This window comes from Diabrotica undecimpunctata, chromosome 7 (genome assembly GCF_040954645.1).
Source record: "Diabrotica undecimpunctata isolate CICGRU chromosome 7, icDiaUnde3, whole genome shotgun sequence".
In the NCBI taxonomy this organism is placed as follows: domain Eukaryota; kingdom Metazoa; phylum Arthropoda; class Insecta; order Coleoptera; family Chrysomelidae; genus Diabrotica; species Diabrotica undecimpunctata.
In genome coordinates, this window is record NC_092809.1 from 12,741,048 (window position 1) to 12,759,033 (window position 17,986).

Below are 17,986 nucleotides of genomic sequence, written 5' to 3' on the forward strand. Positions count from 1 at the left end.
CAAAAAATGTACAATACGCACGGGATTTCATAAAGGAGAAAGTCAAACTTAAGGTTTATGGCAAAATATTTTATTCATTAAATAAACCTTCAAAAGATCTGTGTGACCTCTGTGCTGAAATAGACTGCCAGAAAAAAGAAAACACCCTTAATGAAGAAAAGAAAAAGCAATATGAAAAACACTTACAAGAAAAAAATTTACGGAGAGAAGAGAAATAGACGGATATTGAAAAGAGTAACGCAGTACTGTGTTTTGTCAACGGAATGCGAGGAGACATACTGCTGGAAATGACGAAATACCAATATCATCATCATCATCATCAGTGGTGCTACAGCTCTAGTTGAGCCTTGACCTTCCCCAGTCTATTTCGCCAGTCGTTTCTGTTCAACGCCAACCGTTGCCAATTTGCCGCGCCGATTTTTCTTGCGTCCTCGTCCACACCGTCCCTCCATCTCAGTCGTGGTCTGCCTCTACTCCTATTTCCCGCTGGGACCGATAATAGAGTTCGTCTGGGTGGGTAATTTTCATTTGCTCTTGACACATGTCATATACCAATATCAATAAACAAAAATGATATTAAAGTCACTTTGGCACAAAACACGGTGGAAGCTCTGAAATCTATGTACAAGTGGATGCCAGATGTAGGCAGAAACTTTTATGTTCACATGTTTTCCAACATGTCTCAACATTAACAGTAAAACTGAGATTGCTGATCAGAAGATAATGTTACAAAGACTTATGTTTCATGTTTTTGCACTATTCGTTTTTTATTAGAGTCACGAAATTCTGTTATTTTATTTTTTCAATAAAAATATGGAAAAAAGGAAATATTTTCTATTCCTTTTTTTTAATGTGCTTTTGTAGTAGACTTTCGTCTATTATGTTTAAAACAAAAGCAAATATACTTTCTTGTATACCAAATCTAATGGTCAAAATATTCAGTCATTTTTCTCAGTTTCTACATTTTGTATCATACAACCTTGTAATTCTTAGGCAGCGATTAGTTGACCGTAATAGGCATTCCAGTTTGTTCTGAGGTTTTTCAACAACTTCGAAGATTCTTCTGATCTAATACGAGTACTCCCTAGATAGTTGCTTACTTCTTCTCACATATTATTTCAATATTGATTTTTTGTTTTAACGACTTCTTCTTTAGCCTTGCGATTCATTCTTGTAATAAAACAAATAAGTGTAAACAAAACATTTATTTAAAATATTTAACTGCCAGCTAATAAAAAAACCAGTATAAAATTCCTGATAATTAATCTTGAATAATAAAAACATATTGGCACTACTAATATTATTTCCTCGTACTACAAAACAACACAAAACTTTATTATCAGAAACTTTATTATATATATAAAGTGGTAAAATATTTTAATTATAATTTTATATAAGTATAATTAAGTACATATTCTGAGACTTCATACAACATAAACGAATAAAATCATTGGTAAAGAATATGTTTAAATGTTATTTCAATGTCTTATAATTGATCAAGTTTCATACGATTAAAAATTCAAGTATTTAAAATATGTGTAGATAAAATAATACGCCATTCTATAATTATAATCACTAATGCATTATTAAAAATATATGAGTTTTACTTAAATGTGTTAAATACTAATGGATTTGTTCACTGGTTGGATCTCTAATAGGTCCAGAGCATATTGGCATGAGCATGTAACTTTACAGTAACCTATGTTTCAAATTCCTGATAGTGGAGATCTTGTCGTTCGCTGTAAGAAACAAGTCAGCGGATAATTTAGCAGTTATCAGTAAAAAATAATTACTCGAATTAATCCTCATCAATTCAGAGAATGTACCTACTGCTTCATCTAAAGTTAACAACAATTCTGTTTTTACTTCTTTAGCAATGATCAAATATTTGACATTGTGTGTAAAGTACGTGAGTAAATAATATAAATGTAATAATATAAATATAATATAAATGTTATAATTGATGGTTATTATAAGCATAAGAATTTAAATCTTGCTTTAAAGGAAGAACCTACATACATACATACATTTTCTTCCATATCCGATATGTACCAGTGTCTTGTGAAGTGGGTCAAAAATTTACTAAGCTATACTCGCGTTACGTATTGTTGTTTGGTAGTTATTTATCTTTATGGATTCACCTAACATTCTAGTTTTGTGTATATCTGTCGATTTTAACCCGGTAACTGTGATGCAGGGTGAAAATCACCCACGTCGTTCATTAGCGGTTGTTAAAATAGTGGTAACATCGCCAGATTCTTCTGGCGCCACGAGTACCTTCCCATAATATAACCGACCTTATATTGCATAATAAATTTCAGTATATAAACAAGATTTAAATGAGTGGTGTCGCGTTCTTTGGACTTGTGGGTGATTTTGACCCCACCACACAGTTGAAGTTCAATATTATTTAGTTTTTGTTAATTTTCACCCCACAACACCGGTTCATTTTTAACAGGTAAGTTCATATACTACCACAATTTATTTTGATTTTTTTAACAGAAACATAATTGAATTGGTAGGAATATTTAAAATTAATTAGATATTATTAATTTCATACAGAAATATGTGTAGTTAGGAGAAAGGAGCTTCAAACCCGCTTGAAGCTTTGGCAGGATGAATTATCATGGATCAGAGTTAAGATCAGAAAGCGAATCTGAAAATGAAAGTCAGCAGGTTAGCCTTCGTCCCAGTGAGGATGTTTTAGAAAACCAACTTCAATCAGTGGAAAATTGTCATCCTGGAACTTCTAATGAGGAAAATCAATCATCGTCGGAAGAATCTTCTCAACACAACAATACGTTTGAAGATGATAGAGTAAGACAATCGTAAGTTTTTTATCGGACAGGGTGGGAAAACAAAATGGTCAAAGAACTGTCCTAATAAATCGGTTATAACACGACAAGAAATTTTAATTATTCTACTTCCTGGTGTTCGAAATAATAGAAAACATTGCAAGTTGCCCATTTCTTGCTGGGAATTATTCATGGATAATATTATTGTAGAAGATATTGTCCAAGGCACTAATAAAAAAAACAGTTTAGTCGTTCAGAATTATAATGACCAACATAAGTATATCACCAAGCCTACGGATGCAGAATAAATTCGTGCAATTTTCGGATTATTATATCTATCAGGCGTTTATAAAGCAAATAGGTTAAATCTGGAGGATCTTTAGGCTATAGATGGAACAGTAATTGGCATTTTCAGGCTAACAATGTCCCTGTAAAGATTTATATTACTTTTAAAGTGCCTACGATCCGTTAATATCGAAAATAGAGAAGAACGAAAACGACTTTAGGTTCGGAATGACCCACTGTAATTATATGGAAGGAAAATATTTTGAACATTTTATATTTCGCATACCGTGAATTGTTCAAGAAAATGGAATCGATCTTCAAATACATGTGTTTCTCACCTATGAAACATGGTTCTATTTATAGAATACATGAACTAGAACAATACTCAATTATGTTATGTACTGTGGAATACTAGTAGATTGGGAAAACAGAGGAATATGTATTAACGGAAAGTACCTAAATCACCTTAGATATGTGGATGATATACTCCTGATCTCCTCGGAACGACAAGAACTAGAATTAATGCTGAATGAACTTCATGAAAAATCACTGCAAAAAGGCCTAAAAATTAACTTCAACAAAACAAAAGTAATGACAAACACGGAAGACCAAGAGGCAATAAAAATACAAACAGAAAAAATAGAACAGATAAATGAGTATATCTATCTAGGACAAGCAATCAGAGCTAACAGAGAAAATCAAACAGCCGAAATATCGAGACGAGTAAGAATGGGATGGGCAGCGTTCGGCAAACTTTCTTACGTTCTAAAAAATCAAACAATCCCTCTATACTTACGAAGCAAGGTATATAACTCCTATATAATACCGGTGCTCACTACGGAGCACAGACATGGACATTTACACAGGCCAATTCGGATAGGATAAGGAAGACACAAAGAGCGATGGAGAGACAAATGTTGGGTATATCACTTAAAGATAGAAAACGTAACCAGTGGATCAGAACCAGAACAAAGACAGTAGACGCGATAGAACAAGCAGCAAAACTGAAATGGAAATGGGCTGACACAATGAACGTCTCCAAGACGGGCGATGGAACAATGCCATCGGAAAGTGGCGTCCATACAATGCAAAGAGATCAAGAGGCAGACCACAGATGAGGTGGAAATATGACATCAGGAAACAAGGAGGTCCCACATGGCAGAGAACAGCTCAAGATAGGGAAAGATGGAGAGAACTTGGGGAGACCTACATCCAACAATGGAAGGATAGAGAATAGGTAAAAAAAAAGTGTGGAATACTGTAAATCCATTCTCTACTGATGGGAAACCACTTCATTCTGTGAAACCTGGAGTTTGAAATGCAATTTCTACGAATTCATTCATAGAACTTGAGTTAAGTGAAGTAAGAACAGTTATTATAACTGTAATACTGTTTGCAGATGTTTTGACTATCGCATAATTTCACAAGGATACAGGGTGCGACGAAGCTCAGCGGCCAATATACTTTCATTCTAAGCTGGAACAGATGAGAATGTAACGTGAAGCCGTCACCTTGTTTCAAAGGGCCGTACCCCTGGTCTAATGTGCATCGACATTAGTTACTTGTAACAGGGATAAAGATGCAATTGGCGCCGAAACAATCCGAAAACGATCTCCCCGGCAAAAACGCCATACGATATTATTATTATTATAGGAACTTTAGCCTACAAGATCGCTTGGCCTACCACCACTTGAATTTTCTCTTGGGGTGAAATATAAGCAACTGTCTGAAAAAACCATCCAAAATCCGATGAATCGAAAACTGATATTTACTTTGTTTATTATCCCTCTATTGAATAATGGACCCAAATGGAAAGTCAATATATAAAATTTCTATGAATATTTGCTATTGAAAATTTTAAGTGCGTACACATCTTACTCCCTCTTGGGAAAGTTCGTCCTTAGATGTGTATTGTGTGTTGCTGATATACCCATCAGTTATTTAAATAAATAGCAGTTTTATATGAAGTGAGTGTAAGTTTGAGAAATACAAATTATATATGCGTTTATAATTGTTGTCAGGATCTACTGATATATTGAAATCTTAAACTTACTTTGTTGTTGTTAGTATTTGCCTAAAATTGTTACCTTTCCCGTTTTTACAATATAAAGTGGTTCCTCATAAATAGATAACAGATTTACAGTATTCCACGATTGAGTATTGAGTTACATTTGTGTAAATTTTAGAATTATCATTACACTAATTTATAAGTTGTTCAAATGTTTCGCCACAGCTTCACTGTCAATGAACAATGGCAATGGAAAGTGTTTAATGTTTAAAGTCAGCCCACTTGATTTTTTTTTACCATAAAACTTTAATAAATGTTTGGATACGATAACAAGGTATATCCTTTTTATGATTTCTTAGTGACGTTCCATATATAATGGCGGTAAATTTTTAGTGTTTGCAATACACCTTATATCGAGATGGTTGGTATATAACTAAAAGTCTGATGTCTGAACAATTTCATTCCTGTTTTCTTTGCTATCAATCATTGATTCTTGCTATTGTTTTATTGTTCCGGTTATTAATTCTAGTTTTTCTACTGTGATCGCCCATATTTATAAGCAGTGTCTTTTTTGATGGTTCCCCCGAGTACCATCTTTTCCGCTTTTCCAATGAATGCTTTAATTTCTATTACTCGTTTCATAATCGACTTTATTGTCATCTGTAATTTCTTATTATAAATGCTTATTAGGTCACGATAGTTAGTCATTGATCACTTGCATTTCCAAATTTGCATATTTATAAGCAGTGTCTTTTTTGATGGTTCCCCCGAGTACCATCTTTTCCGCTTTTCCAATGAATGCTTTAATTTCTATTGCTCGTTTCATAATCGACTTTATTGTCATCTGTAATTTCCTATTTTTATTTCTTATTATAAATGCTTATTAGCTCACATTCGTTAGTCACTGGCCACTTGTATTTCCAAACATTTTTAAGCGTTTATACCAGCAAATAAATACATCATACGAAATGTGGAAGAATTTTCCTGTAATTTGTACTGAAAGTGACAAAACTTTGAACTATTTTTTTATTTTCTTATATATACTATGTACAATGTACATATCTTCAGCTTAATATGAGACCATTTTATTTTTTACATTGTTTTTCCATTGACCTTTTTCATTGTTTACATATTGCCATAAATCTAAATACTTTAGTTCTGACGTCCGTTTAAATTAAAGTGTTTAATAAGTTCTCTGTCTCTTCCGGAGATCATACTAGTAGCATGATTTTTCATTACTTCGTGTTACATGTGTTATTAGAGGTCGTGTAACATTGCAAAGCATTCCATGCAGCAGATATTTTGTTCAGTCATTTGGAGCAGTTTAAGTATCCGTACTGTTGAAAGAGAAACAATCTGGTATCATACAATGATAAAATTCTTTAAAAGTTAAAAGAAGTTTTAACACCGACCAAAAGCCAATTGCGGCTTATAAATGTACATCACGACTCTACCTTCAATTTTCAACTGTGTAAAAGTGTTCAAACGCGATCTATATGAAAGGCGTCCAAAATCGACAACCATCGGACATAATAAGACAAAATTCATGATTTGGTTTTGAAAGACCGATATATAAACATGTGTGAAATTGCTAATAGTCCAAGGATATAAAATAAAGTTGTTATCACATGCCACACTAGGAATTAAACATAAAAATCTTGCGCAAAATTGGCCACATCACACTTTCCGAAAAGTGATTGGCGAGTTTTGTAAGAAAAAAGTGATTTTAACGTCGATACGTTACAGTTGATGACACATGGTGTCACTACCATACAAGCGAAACAAAATGGCAGGATAGTACCCGGTTCTTCAGGATCAAAGAAGACGACGACAGTGCTTTCGACGGAACAAGTCATGAAATCGTTGTTTTTGAAATACGAAAGGAATTTTGCTAATTATCTTGAAAATGGTAAAACTGGAAAATACTTCTTCAAACTTCTAATAAAACTGAAGACAAGCAAAGATAAAAACAGTCCCTATGAAAAAAAGTATCTATTTCCACGACGACAATATACCTGCCCACAAAAGTATATTGGTTAAGGAGAGTTGGGAAAACTTTATTAATGAAGTGCTGAACATTTAGCTAGATTTAGCTTCTCGGACATTTATCATTTTTCAAAACTAATAACGTTCCTCGCTGGTTAGCCCTTTTCCACCAATCAAGAAGCCATTGCACCTATAAATATGCAGTACTTTCAATGGAACATTACAGAGAGGAGATAAGGGCATTGGGAACACCGCTGGATGAAATGTATTGATGTAAGGATAGATTATGTTGAAAAATTAAATTACTTTAAGAGTTTAAATTGTCAGTTTTGCTATGAGGTCAAGAACTTTTAGTTTACTAACATAGTTGGTTGCATGGTGTGTTTGTCGCTAAGAGAATATCCACACCTTATTTCATACCATCATATCTACCAATATTTACGATCCCATCCGATCCTTGCTCTAGACTTACCTGGCTTCTTAATGCGATTTAAATTTAATGTTCGTAGATCCACTTTAAACGAACGGTGTCGTAAGCATGTCTAAGGAAGTATATAAAGTTTTCTGTTTATTTTTTCTTGATATTTTGCCTTGTGCAAAAAATGGTAATCAGATCAGTAGATCTATGAACTTTGAAGACTGCTTGTTATTTCACTTCTAGTTCCTAATACCCTTTGTCTACATTTAAAACATTTTATGTTTGTAAAACCTTCAGTATGTACTAATGCATATTAATTCGAAATTTAAATTGATTAAGGTTTTGTACAGCCTATGGACAAAATTGTAACAAGTATAGATGTTTAGTAGCTAACAAGTATTAAAACCAATTGAAAATTCCATAAGTATATAAAACGGATTTTATCTATATAAATGTTATCAGTAATGTATTTTTTATTCAACAATTGGGAAGTACTTTCTATTGCTTATTTTTTCCTCAATATAAATAATATCGTAGTAATTTAAAATAGAAATCATAGGTGCTCTTATCATAGTAATATTTATAAAGGAAGTATTATTAACAAGTAAAACCATATGTCATATATTTCATTTCAAATTAATTCTTAAATTGGTTGTAAATACAAAAAAGTTCTGTCGCAAAAAGAAAATGCTCAGAATATCGATTAATTAGCCTAATGAGCCACACTCTTAAAATTTTCCTAAGAATACTTCACAACAGAATTAGACGCAAATGCGAAGAAGATCTCGAAGATACCCAATTTGGTTTTAGAAATGCTATGGGAACCAGGGAGGCACTTTTTGCGCTAAACATCCTATTACAAAAATGCCGTGACCAAAGAAAATATGTATTTGCATGTTTTGTGGACTTCGAAAAGACACTCGATAAAGTACAGCATGTAAAATTAATGCAAATACTGAGTAAATATCGGAATAGATGACAAGGATATTCGTGTCATTAAAAATTTGTACTGGAATCAAACTGCTATCGTAAAAATTGGAGATAACTACACCGATGAAATCTCCATACAACGAAGAGTCAGACAAGGTTGCATTTTGTCGCCAACATTGTTCAATGTTTACTCGGACCAGTTATTTAAAAAGGCACTTGAGAGACAACCATATGAAATAAAAATCAACGGGGAACTACTTAATGTGATTAGATATGCAGACGATACAGTAATTCTGTCAGATAATATTGAAGGTCTCCAAATTCTGCTTGATCGTATTCACGAGGTAGGAGAGGAAATGGGCATTAAAATAAACTCAAACAAAACCAAATTTTCAGTGTTTAGTCGTGACCCAAATCCCGATGCAAATCTTCAATTAAACAGAGTCCAAGTTGAGAAAGTTCACAAAAGAACTTATTTGGGAACTGTGATAACGGATCAACTAGATCCAGACATAGAAATAAAACGTAGAATACACTAAAACTACTTTTATAAAAATGAAGTCATTTCTTTGCAATAATCATCTCAGTTTAGAACTAAGACAAAGAATGGTTAAGTGTTTGGTCCGTACTTTTGTATAGTGCAGAAGTGTGGACGCTAAAAGTATCGATCATGAACAAAATTGAAGCATTGGAAATGTGGGTTCATAGACGAATGCTGAAGATACCTTGGACAGCAAGGAAAACTAATGAAGAAGTACTAAGGAGCGTCAACAAAGATAGAGAACTGATAAAGACTGTTAAACATCGAAAAATGTCTTATCTGGGACATATAGTAAGCGGAAGTCGGAAAACAAATTCCTTACATGAAGACAATGAACCAGCCGTTGCCGAGGTAAAATTAGACCAATTGGGATATGAACATCCACCTTTTTCACTCGATTTAGTCCCGCGCAATTATTTCGTCGAAAGGTCTTAATCTCGATGAAGGAAAAATTCGAATCTGTACCTCCACGTGGTAGAAGGCGGGCAACATCAATGTTGATGGCTAACGCAGATAGGGATCGAGTGATTGCCGTTATAAGCAATCCCCTGCTTACCGACTAACGGATTCGGGCGGATGAGTCGGTAGGTAGTAGGACAATCTTTTGTCCTGGCGCTGAGAAATCGACTCCAAATGCGGAAGAATCAATAAATTGGTCAGCGGCAAAAGAATGCAGAAGGTGAGGGGAAACCACTGCATTAAAGGTTCAACAGAACATCCCTAGTCATTCATCATGGCACATACGCAAAAAAGTCAAACCGTTACCGATTATGGAATCCGGAAACCAAGATCCGGGTATTACCAAGAGTAATACCCGAAGATTGGTTGCTGTTCACGTTTGTGGAACACTACCATAGTCAGTACATGCGACAGAATGCTCCCAGTACAGAAAAATTTCCTTAATAAGCCACAAACTTAAGATATTTCTCAAAATAATATATGGAAGACTATATAAAAAAATAGAGGAAGATATAGATAACGCCCAGTTTGGATGCAGAGGGGGACTAGGAACAAGAGAGGTTCTGTTAGCTTTTAACGAACTTGCGCAAAGACGACTAGATATGAACCAGGGTCTCTATGTCTGCTTTATAGATTATCAAAAGGCTTTTGATAGAATACGACATCACAAACTCGTAATACTGTTAAAAGAAAAGAATGTGGATATTCCAGATATACGGGTTATTGTCAATCTGTATTGGAATCAAAAGAGGTGTTAGACACGGTTGCGTCCTGTTCCCTTTGTTATTCAATCTGTACAGCGAAGCTATTTTTAAGGAAGCAATATCAGAGGAACAACAGGGTATATCAATAAACGGAAAAATCTTGAACAGCATAAGATTCGCAGACGACACCGCTGTTTTTGCAGACAGTCTAGAAGCACTGCAATGCTTAGTAAATAGATTACATAAAGTCAGTATAAAATATGGACTACAAATGAACGTTAAGAAAACCAAGTGCATGATTATTTCTAAGCAACATAAAGTAGGAAGGCTGGATATCGAGAAAAAACAAGTAAAAAGAGTGAATAACTAAAAATATCTGGGAACCTGGATAAATGAAAACAATGACCAAGGAAGAGAAATAAGGACACGCATTAAAATTGCAAGACAAGCATTTATAAAAATGAAAACAATGTTTGTTAATCGAGACCTTCCTCTGGAGCTGAGAATAAGAGCCTTAAGATGCTACGTGTTCTCGACTTTGTTGTATGGAATAGAAAGCTGGACACTAAAAGTGGATAATATAAAGAAGTTGGAATCATTTGGGATGTGATGCTATAGAACGATTTTGAAAATACCATGGACCCAACGAGTAACAAACGCAAAAGTATTAAGAATGCTACAAAAGGATTGCGAGGTCATAAAGCACATCAAAACAAGAAAGCTGGAATATTTAGGCCCCATTACCAGAGGTGTGAAATATGAGATATTAAGGCTCATAATGCAAGGTAGAATCAAGGGTAAAAGATCCATAGGAAGACGAAGTATTTCCTGGCTAAGAAACCTAAGAGAGTGCAGCTCAGTAGATCTTTCTAGAGCAGCCACCAATAAGAAGAAGAATTATTTCGTGTTTCCAAATATAAACAGTGCATGGAAGGACGCCGATTTGTAAAATTACTGTTATTTACTAAAACTGAAATATTAAGAATATATAAGCAAAATAACAAAAATCATGCGCTTTCTTACATAAGATAAATTAATGCCAAACCGTCTTCATAATGTGTAGTAATATCTTCCCTTCGATATTCGTATAGTTCACATTATGTTAAGTTCTAATATTCACTTTATCACTTCAGTACAACTTTGGTAGATATTTATTTATAGACATCAATTATAATTAAACAATTAAAAATCCAGAATATTTGACTTAAAAAACATTTTAACTTTTCCACTATTGTTTACTTTGACAACTTTAACAGTATAAAACTAATAACTTCAGCTACTTTTATAAAAATCTACTTTACAAACACAATTTAAATAAATAAAATATAATCTTAGATAAATAAAATCTTAAAAAATATATAAACTTTCAACTAAAAATAAAGCAACGAGTTATTTTTTCTGTTTCACATTGAACAGAGAATAAACAGTGTTAGAACGTTTAGTTTTTAAAATACTGTGGTGGTCGTCAATAGGATTCAATTCAATAAGAATAATAGTTTTCGATTAAATAGCGACATTGTATGTATTTGGAACGGTTGATCATAGCTCTCATTAGTTGTTTTGTAGATGGTCGATAGATGTAGAACTTTGTGTTTATAAAACGATATAAATTTTTAACCAGTCGGTTCTCGCTCCGTGCGTGACCATGGTAGGGGTACCTTGAAACGATGCCAGCGTGCGTAGCGGCGAAATATGACAAAATTGGAATCTTTTTACGCATAAATTTTATCAAAAATGTGTGCAAATACATGTTGCGTATTTAATTGTGCTAATAATAGCAAAAATAGTAAATGTAGTTTTTATAGGTTCCCAAAGATTACATATAAATTAGAGAAAAGAAAAAGATGGATCCGTGCTATTAATATGAAAAAGTAAATATCACATAACCTCATTTTTATGCAATTGAAATAGGAAATATTTAAATAATTTACCTTAAATGATATTTTATAAGGCTTCAAGCTAACTGCAGAGTGCCTGATGACTTTAGCTTTTATATCATACCTTTTACTATTACCGTTTTTAATTATATGCTCTTTCACGTGAAAAACTTGATTTGCCAGTACTAGATTTTTCCCTTTCTTTTCCGTTTGGGGTTAAAAAGATATATTATGATGAATTTTGAAAAACCCAGTTTTTAATACTACATTTATTTTGTACATAAACTGAAAAAATATAATTAAAAAGTTAATTATTAATAATTGTCAACTTCGCCTGTATTTAACAATGTCAAACATAATGTCGTATGTTTAACCTGAAAATTGGTAGGTCCAAAACAGTCAGATGAAGGCGGTAGGTGTCGCGTCAGTCACGTACGGAGCGAATACTGACGTCGTATTAATTTTTCTCTATAGTAAAATGCAGAGCGGATTTTCACGACACGAAATAGCTCGTGTCCAGTCATAATTTCATAATATTGTTCTGAAGCTATTTTCTTGTGACATTTTTAAAGTAATTACTATTTTAATAGGAATAAGCCACAATTAAAGGTTCTTCTCATGGCGCCGTCTCTTTTCGAAGGTTGGCGATCCAAATAGCAATTGTGGTTTTGGAAACTGCTGCGCGAAAGATTTCTGCGGATGAGCGGTCGAACCATCTCCAAAGGTCTTTCAGCCACGAGTCCTGGCGTCTTCCTACTGATCTTTTGCCCTGTACTTTTTCTTCCAGTATAACTTGAAGCAATTCGTATCTTTCGCCTCTCAACACATGACCCAAGTATTGTATTTTCCTCTCTTTGATTGTTCTTAGTAATTCTTTTTGTTTACACATGCGACGAAGTACCTCAACATTAGAAGCTTTTTGTACCCATGGAATTTTCAGCATTCGTCTGTATATATACATCTCAAAGGCATCTATTCTTTTTTCTATTTCAGAGGTTTCAATTAAAGGTTAAAGTATGTTTATTGACGTTTCAATTTCCACCTCGGAAATCGTTCTAAAATACAAACATTTATAAATTTTGTTTTTTGTTACTTGGTGAAAAATTCTTTTAATAATTTAATTTTATCTGACTCATTTATATTACCAATTCAAAACTATATTATATATTTTAAAGTAGACGACTTAAAAATGATATTGCCAATATTGCTGAGTTGCAATTTTTCACCAAGTAACAAAAAACAAAATTTTTTTAATTTATTAATGTATGTATTTTGAGAACGATTTCCGAAGTGGAAATTGAAACGTCAATAAACATACTTTAACCTTCAATTGTGGCTTATTCCCATTAACATAGTAATTATTATAAGACCGGCTCCAACGTTGGGTCAACTGTGTTCCCACGTTTAGTGAAGCATCCACACATATGGTTGAGTATTGGGGCGATATCCGTCTGTTCCCGTTCTGATAGATTACCGACGTGCATCGGAGTGTTCATCATAAACAACTCATCGGAAGTGGCTCAGGTGGCCGAAGATCGATTTTAACATGTTATAAATTTGTTTTTTACTGCCGTCATGGAATGGAAATTTTCTTCGATAAAGTAATTTTATTTTCTAAAAAGAATGCTGTGTAAAATGGCATCACAAGTGTTTTAAAAGAAAAAAGAAGACGAGGATTCTTTTTATAAACTGTGGCTCGTCATTGGTTTATTTTCTTTTGCTCTCCTAGATTGTGCAAAATTGTTGTCTTTCGAAAGCTCTGCAAACAGTTTTAATTGCATTGATTATTTCTGAATTAAGGGGCTTAGGTGCTATTTCGGCCATTTTTCTTTTAATATGCGAAATTAATTTTTTCTTTTTTTTGAACCTATTCTCTATCCTTCCATTGTTGGATGTAGGTCTCCCCCAGTTCTTTCCATCTTTCCCTATCTTGAGCTGTTCTCTGCCATGTGGGACCTCCTTGTTTCCTGATGTCATCTTTCCACCTCATCTGTGGTCTGCCTCTTGATCTCTTTGCATTGTATGGACGCCACTTTCCGATGGCATTGTTCCATCGTCCGTCTTGGAGACGTTCATTGTGTCCAGCCCATTTCCATTTCAGTTTTGCTGCTTGTTCTATCGCGTCTACTGTCTTTGTTCTGGTTCTGATCCACTGGTTGCGTTTTCTATCTTTAAGTGATATACCCAACATTTGTCTCTCCGTCGCTCTTTGTGCCTTCCTTATCCTATCCAAATTGGCCTGTGTAAATGTCCATTTTGTGTATATTATACAGGAGTTATATACCTTGCTTCGTAAGTATAGAGGGATTGTTTGATTTTTTAGAACGTAAGAAAGTTTGCCGAACGCTACCCATCCCATTCTTACTCGTCTCGATATTTCGACTGTTTGATTTTCTCTGTTAGCTCTGATTGCTTGTCCTAGATAGATATACTCATTTACCTGTTCTATTTTTTGTGTTTGTATTTTTATTGCCTCTTGGTCTTCCGTGTTTGTCATTACTTTTGTTTTGTTGAAGTTAATTTTTAGGCCTTTTTTGTAGTGGTTTTTCATGAAGTTCATTCAGTATTAATTCTAGTTCTTGTCGTTCCGAGGAGATCAGGAGTATATCATCCGCATATCTAAGGTGATTTAGGTACTTTCCGTTAATACGTATTCCTCTGTTTTCCCAATCTGTTGATTTTATTATATCTTCGAGGGTCAAGGTAAACAGTTTAGGTGAAATTATATCGCCTTGTCGGACTCCTCGTTTAACTTTTATATTATCCGTTATTAATTTGTCGTCCAGAATTAAGGTCATGGTTGCGTTTTGGTAAATATCATGTATCAATTGTCGGTATCTTGAATCTATGCTACTATTGACCAGAGCTTCTTCCACCGCCCAGTGTTCAATGCTGTCGAAGGCCTTTTCATAATCTACGAATGCTAAGTACAGCGGAAGGTTGTATTCATTGGTTTTCTCAATTAAGATTTTAAGCGCATGTAGGTGGTCGATTGTGCTGTATCCTTTCCTGAATCCGGCCTGTTCCACTGGTTGGTAGTTATCAAGTTTATAGGTTAGTCGGTTGTTTATTATTCTTGTGAAGGTTTTATATAGTTGTGACAAAAGGGAAATAGGACGGTAAATTAATAGGACGCGAAATTAATTATTGACCCAAAACCTACCGTTTGGTGCAGAAATGAACTAAATTCGATTATTCCTTACTTGCATTTCTGTGTGAGAAAATAATGGTTTAGCGCAGAAAGGGCCTAAGTAAACTAACTTAGTCCCTTTAAGAAATAAATATTTAAATTTGTGTCATGCTGTATTTGACCTTGCTGTGTTCTGTTTTGGTTTAAAATGCAAGCCTTGTGTCGCGAAATATTTTCAGTGATTTACCGGCTTCGATACTGCTGTGTGCAGTTAATAGTAATATAATCACATTTGTCTGGTAATATGTCTAGTTAGGTTAGGTTAGTTGTCTCCTTTTCAACATAGCTTTGGAAAAGGCGGCCAGGGATGCCCAAATAGACAGCAGAGGAAACATTTTTAATAAATCATCCCAAATTTTGGCATATGCAGATGATGTTGATCTAGTTGCCCGCACAACACGCAAGCTAGAAGAAATGTATATCACCTTGTCAAACGCCTCAAAAAATATGGGCCTGCAAGTAAATGAAAATAAAACTAAGATAATGGCATCAACACCCAACAATAGAGCCAGAAACATCGGCCACCAATTCACGGTTGATAACTCTACCTTTGAAGTGGTGGACAAATTCACATACTTAGGCTCCCTGATCACCAAGGAGAACGTCATGACGGAAGAAATCAAGCGAAGAATAATCCTAGCAAACAAATGCTATTTTGGACTGAGTAGACATATGAGAAGCAGAAACTTAAACCAAAAAACAAAAATAACCATATACAAAACCCTTATACAACCAGTGTTGACATATGGGTCGGAGACATGGACCATTTCCAAGGCAGATGAAAATCTCCTGCTTATATTTGAACGAAGGATCCTGAGAAGAATATTTGGTGGCATCTGTGAAAATGGTGTTTGGAGAAGGAGGTACAACTACGAGATATATCACAGATATAAACATATATTTGGTGGTAAAGACGTAGTATCCTTTATAAAAATAGGAAGACTAAGATGGGCAGGACATCTGGCAAGATCACAGCAGAACAACCCTCCTAGAAGAATCCTTATGTCACAACCTGTGGGAAGTAGAAATAGGGGTAGACCAAAACTCAGATGGAGGGATGGTGTAGGTGAGGATGGTAGACAAATAGGCGCAGCAAACTGGCAACAGTTGGCAATGGATAGAACTGACTGGCGTAATAGACTTGGGAAGGTCGAGGCTCTTTTATAGGGCTGTAGCACCAATGATGATGATGATGTCTAGTTAGGACAAAAATAGAAGCACTGAAAGTGAAGGGGAGCCACCTCAATCAGATAATCTTAGAAAAAGACGGCGAGGTGTGAGAAATGATGATAATTACCAAAGAAATTTAATCAAAAAATCTAGAGTCAGTGGTACTGCGTTTACAGATTATAAAGGCAAGATGGTTACTGCCAGGCAAATCGGAGGTGCTTCAAGTAAGTTAAATAAAGTTATATACTAAATAGCCTAGGTATATAGATGCGTTATTTTTTAGATGTAAAATGTAGTGTTACTAAGCTAAACGATGGGCAAAAGCAAATAGTATTAGAGCAATATATGTCATTATTTCGTCGTTCCACTTTCCGTAACTTTAACATCATAACATATACGATGGAATAATATAACCTAAATTTAAATTAATAACATTAAACGGGTTTTTACCCAAATATTTAGTGGCTCAAAACATGACCACCTAGTAAGTATTAACCACATTTTGTATTAACCTTGGTCAAATTAAAATTTCACGTTCTTCTTTAATTAAAGTAGTTATGTAGGTACTTTTAGGACACACTGATGATGGAATATAGATTCCGAAAACGTTTTGTGATTATGATTTAGCTCGATTGGGTGTTTTACTAATATACCTTTTATAAAGGATTTTAAATAATTTTTCAAACTATTATTGTTTATTAAAAAGAAGGCTAATAAATGTCCACCACTGTATAGTTACAACCATATGAAGATAATTATACCTTCAAATTCAGATATAAAAAAATTGTAATCCACAAAAAATTCGAAGCGTTACAATTTTGATCAATTCTTTGTGAATTACAATAAATCGTTTCATCAAAATGAGAGTTTCTTGCTGCCAGTCTGAAACTAAACATTATAAATAATGCATGATGCATGCTATTTACAAAGTTTGCGGAATATTAAAAATATTTAAGAAGCCTTGGATCGAAACAAATAAAGTTTCTGTCTAACTGATTAGTCTTATCTGAAGTTGTAGATTAGGAAGATTCATATGGTTGAAAAAACGCTCTAAACTGTATGTACTTCACCTGGGATATGATTATCCTCCATTTCGTGATTTATTCTACTTTTTTCGTTACATATTACACTGCCATTACTAACATTTTTAATATCTGACTCTTTTTCGGAATTGTTAACTTCTGTTTGATTAGTTTCGATTTTATTGTTCTCCTTATCACTATTAATACTTGAAGGAATGTTCGTTAAGCTATCAGTCAAATTGTTTGTGTCTGTGGATTCTTCCTGGCTCTGGTTTTCTAGTGCTTTTTGTCCCTGATCGGGATTTACCATAAAATTACTCCACCACGATGATAAGGCGCCTTTGGCGTGGGAGAGAGCTCCGCCTAAAATAATAAAACAAAAATAACTAAAATCATTACACTACAATATATCTACATATACAGCACGTCAAAATGTCCCTAACTAATTTTAAATTCCGAAACACAATGTGACTATATAAAATTTGTTAATGGGCATAAAATTTAGATTTTGTATAATGATTACGACTGTCTAACTGTCAAAGCCTTAGCTAACGTTTTTTAGTTCGTCCCAAACCCTTCTTTCAGTGCGTTATAGTTGATC

At 34.1% G+C, this 17,986-nt stretch overlaps 1 protein-coding gene and 1 long non-coding RNA gene across 2 annotated transcripts in view; one reads left to right on the plus strand and one right to left on the minus strand.

The window, feature by feature from the left end:
- The first annotated feature begins 1,196 nt into the window (after nt 1–1,196).
- Nucleotides 1,197–16,449, plus strand: LOC140444970 (uncharacterized). The gene is made up of 2 exons (XR_011951353.1): nt 1,197–9,991; nt 10,067–16,449. It is a non-coding gene; the product is annotated as an uncharacterized lncRNA (long non-coding RNA).
- Nucleotides 14,412–17,986, minus strand: part of LOC140444969 (late secretory pathway protein AVL9 homolog) — a 38,481-nt gene continuing 34,906 nt past the window's right edge. The window contains exon 11 of the mRNA XM_072536728.1: nt 14,412–17,748. Within this exon, the coding sequence (XP_072392829.1) occupies nt 17,414–17,748 (335 nt within the window). The 3' untranslated portion in view covers nt 14,412–17,413. The remainder of the gene's footprint in view (nt 17,749–17,986) is intronic.